This window comes from Sceloporus undulatus, chromosome 5 (assembly GCF_019175285.1).
Source record: "Sceloporus undulatus isolate JIND9_A2432 ecotype Alabama chromosome 5, SceUnd_v1.1, whole genome shotgun sequence".
Taxonomy (NCBI): Eukaryota; Metazoa; Chordata; class Lepidosauria; order Squamata; family Phrynosomatidae; genus Sceloporus; species Sceloporus undulatus.
In genome coordinates, this window is record NC_056526.1 from 4,978,576 (window position 1) to 4,984,575 (window position 6,000).

General features: G+C 40.6%; 1 protein-coding gene across 4 annotated transcripts in view; it reads left to right on the plus strand.

The window, feature by feature from the left end:
* The first annotated feature begins 1,630 nt into the window (after window positions 1-1,630).
* The window catches only part of SLC35B4 (solute carrier family 35 member B4), a 25,695-nt gene continuing 21,325 nt past the window's right edge, over window positions 1,631-6,000 (plus strand). For 3 of the 4 annotated variants that reach the window (XM_042468111.1, XM_042468108.1, XM_042468110.1), the window contains exon 1: window positions 1,631-1,791. In XM_042468111.1, coding sequence (XP_042324045.1) covers window positions 1,715-1,791 — 77 coding nt within the window. In that variant the 5' untranslated portion in view covers window positions 1,631-1,714. The remainder of the gene's footprint in view (window positions 1,792-6,000) is intronic. The other variant, XM_042468109.1, reaches the window with a different exon arrangement.

Sequence of the window (6,000 nt, forward strand, 5' to 3'; positions counted from 1 at the left end):
TCCCTTCTTCTACGATCTCACATTGTCAAGGAACCATGAAGGGAAACTCAAGGAGAAATAATGGGTCTGGGGCAACTTCAAACCAAAATTGACTTTGTAAAATAAAGGCCTTCTGCTCCTTCTTTTGATTCTCGTTGGTTTTTAATCCTGTCGAAAAGCTGTTCAAAGGGAGCAATTAGTTTTGGTGGCTTCTTGCCACAGCAGGCCAAAGAGAAACCATTTATTAGGAAAGGAGGACCTCTGATTCAAAGAAGGCAAGAAAGAGGGAAAGGGGGGGGGAAACTGGTAGACCTGTAAGTTATTAAGGGGAGAGATCAATCATCTTGACCTGGAGAATTGCCATTTAATAGGTCCTAGGTGTGCTGGAATGCTCCAAAGAGTAACTCTGTGCCCAGTTCTTTGTTCTTTGCCAACGGACTGTGAGACGTATTAATAACACAATTATAGGAGACCCCTAACTGGACTCTATCCAGCTGCTGGACTCCATCCGCTGCAATATTCGCTTTGCTACCTTGGCCCACAAAGCTTCAAAGGAGAATGGGCACAGCTCAGTAACAATGGCATGCCACTGGCCAGCTTGGCATGAAGGATGCATTGGCACAAGAAGGGCCCTGGTTCAATCCCAGCTGTGCATGTGTGTGTTGTGTACTTCAACTCGTTTTTGACTTATGGCAATGGTTGCTTTGGCAAGATTTGTTCAAAGGAGGTTTGCCATTGCCTTCCCTTGAGGCTGAGAGTGTGTGACTTGCCCATGGTCACTCAGTGGGTTTCATGGTCCAGCTGGGAATAGAATCCTGGTCTCTAGAGTTGTTGTCCAACACTCAAACCACTATGGCACACTGGCTCTCTCTAGTCAATCCCAGCTACCTCCATTAAAACAGAATGAGGTAGCACCAGAACACAAAGTGCCCTACAGAAATAATCCAGTTTGACACCACTTTGACTGGCATCTGTCAGGGGGCTTTGAATGGAAATTTTTAAAAAAGTATAAAAATATAAATCTAAATAAATAAAGGGAGAGGATAGGAGAGCCATTTCCTGGCAACTGAAATCCTCCTCTCCACAGGGATTAAGGTAAATAATAATGATGATAATGATAACAATGAACATAAATTTTTTTAAAAGAATAAAAATAAATGTAAATAAATAAATAAAAGGAGCAGATAGGGATTAAGGATAAATAATAATAATGATAATGATAATAATAATGAAAAAGGGCTTTTAAAAAAGAATAAAAATCTAAATCTAAGTAAACAAATGCAATCAAAACCCTCCTCTTCCTAGGGATTAAGGTTGGCAAAACAACAACAACAACAACCCACATTCCCTCTTTGGTTTGTTTGCAATCTATTCCCATAGCAAAAACTTGCTTTAATTCCACCACAATATTGAGGCACTACAACTCCCAGAAGCCCTTGCGAGGCAGAAGAGTAATAGCAGGAGACGAACCAGGCGCTGGGTGACAAACCGTCGTAGGAAGAGGTGGAAGTCACGTGCCCAAGGCCTAAGCCAGCGCGAGGCTTTCTGGGAAGTGTAGTCCGAGACGAGCTGGAAACCAATAGGTTTCAGCGGAGGCCAAAGAGGGCAAAGAACTACAACCAGAGAGATGCGGGGAAAGAGCGGCCTCCTCTCTGCCGGCTTTTCCACGGCGCTCTCCTTTCTCCCTCAGTCGTCCTCACTCAGTGAGTCTCCTTCCCTCCGCCGTGAGAGGAGGATGCATCCCGGCTTGGCGCTGGGGCTGGTCTTCGGCGGTTGCTGCAGCAACGTGGTTTTCCTGGAGCTCCTGGTCAGGTAAGGCCCAGAGCTGACAGGGATCGGCAAGGTCCGCGCTGCACGAATAAACCGCTTCGGGACCGATTCAAGCTGTCAAGTCAAACTACATCTCCCAGGATCCGTGGGGCGGCGGCTAAAGCGGCGCAGAACCGCTTTAGTTCCGCACTGTGGATTGCCCCCCCCCCCCCGTTGGCTGTTATACTGCTTTCACTTAGACTAGTGTTTTAAATTTGTCAGCCCCCTCGAGACCCTTCACTGGGAGCAAACAGAATGATTAATCATAATAATAATAATAATAATAATAATGCCTCTGAAAAGGAAGCTGGGTTTTAAAAAAATTCAAATTAAAATGATTGAAAATGTGAAAGTTATTTATATGTATATATATACACACACACAGGCTTCATGTAAATTATATATAGATACTTTCATATTTTCAATCATTTTAATTTTAATTTTTTTAAAAAATAGCTTCCTTTTCAGAGGCTTTTTATTATTATTATTAGATTTTTTTTGTGTGTGTATATATATATATATATATATAATTTTAGTTCTATTTTAATATATATATATGTGTGTAAATTAAAAATAAAATTAAAATATATATATTAAAATTAAAAATAAAATTTAAAATTATATATATAGTTATATATATAAATTAAAAATAATATTTAAATTATATACTGTATATATATATAGTTTTATATATATATAAAAATTAAAAATAATATTAAAATTATATATACAGTCGGCCCTTCTTATACACGGATTTTTTATACACGGATTCAATCATCCACAGTTTGAAAATGTTAAAAAAAAGTATAAGTTTCAAATATCAAACCTTGATTTTCCATTTTTATAAGGGGCACCATTTTGCTATGTCATTATATTTAATGGGACTTGAGCATCCACGGATTTTGTTATCCACGGGGAAACCAAACCCCAGCGTATAACAAGGGTCCACTGTATATATGTGTGTATATAGTTTTTCATATATCTTAAAATTAAAAAATAAAATTAAAAAATTATATAATATACATAGTTTTAGATATACTTTGAGGAGGCAGTAGAGCTAATTTACTTACCATACATACCATACATACCTGACTATAAGTCAACTTCATGTATAAATCGAGGGCAAGTTTTGGGGCCAAAATTATGCGTTTTGCTATGCCCCATGGATAGGCCGAGGGTAAAACTTAGGGGCATGTAACTAAAGATCTAAAGGATGATGAAGCAAAGGAAAACGATGCCAAGAACGTGCCAACCTCCAGCAGTTATGACTGTTTGTGTTCACACTGAAGGCTGGATAGATGAGGAAGCAGAGGGAGCTCAGGACAGATTCTGCTCTTGCCTTTCACTGGGAGATGCTTCCTTTGTGGAAATAAGAGGTGAACTATAGTATTTGCGTTGAATAAGTTCACGCAGGTTTTTTGGGGTCAGTTTTTTGACTACAATTTCTAGACTTACACAGTGGTACCTTCTTATCTGCTGGGGTTTGGTTCCAGGACCACCCTGTGGATAACAAAATCCATGGGTGCTCAAGTCCCATTAAATACAATGGCAGGGCAAAATGATGCCCCTTATATAAAATGGGAAATCATGTTTTGCTATTTGGAATTTATACTTTTTTTCCAATATTTTCAAGCCACAGATGCTTGAATCCATGGATAAAAAATCTGTAGAGAAGGAGGGCTGATGCACATAAGTATATACAGTCTTTATTTATGTCTGGCCTTTCTCCCAATGCTCCTGCTGCCAACTCCTTTCTTTCAATTAGTCTCAAAGGTATCATGAAATGGACTTCTCTACATACTGATTCTAGAGACCAACATGGCTATATCCTTGAATGCTCCTAATAATTCTGGCTGGGAATTTCAAGTGTGTTTGTCTGTGTCTCTGTGTATCAAGTCACCAGTTGATTTATGGTGACCCCAAGGATTTCATAGGGGTTTCTTAGACAAGGGATACTTGGAGGCGGTTTTGCCAGTTCCTTCTCCTCAGATATAGCCTACAGAATCTGGTATTTGTTGGCTGTCTCCCATCCAAGTACGAATCAGAACTGACCCCGATAAGCTCCAAAAATAGATGGGATCTGGTGGTGCCTTTAGGATGTTCAAATTTTATGTGCCTCTGCCTAAACTTCAAATCTCATTTGGTACATCCAGTGAAAGTGGAACTGCAGAGCTAAAACTGCGTAGTGTGAAAGACCTCCGGTTGCTGGGATTATCTGCAAAGTGCTTTGATCTGAGTGAGCTTTGTCATAAGGGTCACCCAGCATAGCACCTCTTCTGTGGTTAGGCAAGAGTACCTACTTGTGAACAGCGTACATTAGTTATCCATTAACCACCAAGATACCTTGAGTGCCTGCATTCTTGCTTTGTACTTTTGAAGTCCATTTCATGAATCAAGGTGATGCAAGTTTGCAGAGAAGGAAAATTGGAAGGAACCCCAGTCAATTGTGGAGCCTTGCCCTGAAAGAGACCATTGTTCTCGTCGGGGTTAGCATTATTCGCCCAGACTGTGAGGGAACCCAGACAAGTCACTTGAAAGCACCTATTTCCACACTGTTTCAATGTACATTTCATATTCTGACCTCATTATGTTTCATCTTGACTTTTCCTTCCAGACTGCCTTCTACACATTTCCTCTATACTTTTGCTAGGTACCATTATCAGTTTTCTATTGCTGTTCATAGAAGCATAGAGTTGGAAGAGACTTCAAGGGCCATCCAGACCAAACCCATTCTGCCATGCAGGAACTCACAATCAAAGCACCCTGACAGATGGCCATCCAGCCTCTGTTTAAAACAAAGGAGACTCCACCATACTCTTACCATCAGGAAGTTCTTCCTAATGTTGAGGTGGAATCTCTTTTCCTGCTATTTGCCATCAAGTAGATTTTGATTTATAGTGACCTTGTGAATGAGAGACATCTGAGACATCGGCTGCTCTCCTCATGTCTTGCAAACCCAGGGCCATGACTTCCTTGATGGAATCATTCCACTTGTAGCGCGGTCTCTCTCTTTTCCTATTGCCTTTTCCCAGCATTATCATCTTCTCCTGAGAGCCATTATGTAGAGAGATCTTGTAGCACCTTTGAAACTCATGGAAAGAAAGAAGTTGGCAGCATGAGCTTTCGTAGACTAAAGTCTACTTCCTAAATGCATCTGAGAAAGTAGACTTAAGTCTGTGAAAACTCATGCTGCCAACTTCTTTCTTTCAGTTAGTCTCAAAGGTGCTACAAGATCTCTGTATGAACTGATTCTACAGATTAACACAGCTATATCTTTGAATTCTGCTCCTGTGAGTCATGTCATTTCATAACATGTCTGAAATACAGAGGACCCCCCCCCCTCACTTTCAGTCCCGGAACTGTTAAGGAGGTTACAATGGGAATTAGGCAGAGCCGTGGAGGACAAGGGGTCTTGGAGCTGTCTCATCCATAGGGTTGCCATCAGTTGGGATCCACTTGGGGGCTGTTAACAGCAAAAGAATAGCTTGAGAGCCAGCATGGTGTAGTAATCTGAGTGTTGGACTAGGACTCCAGGAGACCAGGGTTCAAGTCCCTGCTCAGCCATGGAAACCCATTGGGTGACCTTGATTAAGTGCCAAAACACACTGCAGAAATAATTCAGTCTGAGACCGCTTTGACTGCCCTGGCTCCATGCTAGGAAATTCTGGGATTTGTAGTTTTGTGAGACATTTAGCCGCCTTTGTCAGAGCTCTGGTGCCACAACAAACGACAATTCCCAGGATTCTCTAGTACTGAGTCAGGACAGATAAAGCAGTGTGAGACTAGATGCTTTCTGTAATTGTTTTGGATCTAGGTCACACTCTCTCAGCCTCAGAGGAAGGCAGAGGCAAACCCCTGAAGAAATTTCACTAAGAAACTCCTGTGATAGTTGTATTAAGATTGTCGTAAGTCAGAAACAACTTTAAGGCACACTACAAGAACAGCATAGTTTGCATTGGCATGCAGTTTTTTCTTTGTAGAATATTTTGACTTGTTCACTTCTACAGAATTAAGGGGTTTTATGTTTTTAAACTTTGTGCGTATGTCAAATAATACAAATTGATACGCTGAGTTATGAATGAAGCATTTTATGTTGCCAAATTAGTAAAAAAAATTGGTCTTGCTAGGCAAATAATTAGGGCATATAATTTCAATTTCCCCTCCACTTTTAGTTCCTCCCTGGGAAACAAAAATGAGGGAAACAAGTATTTT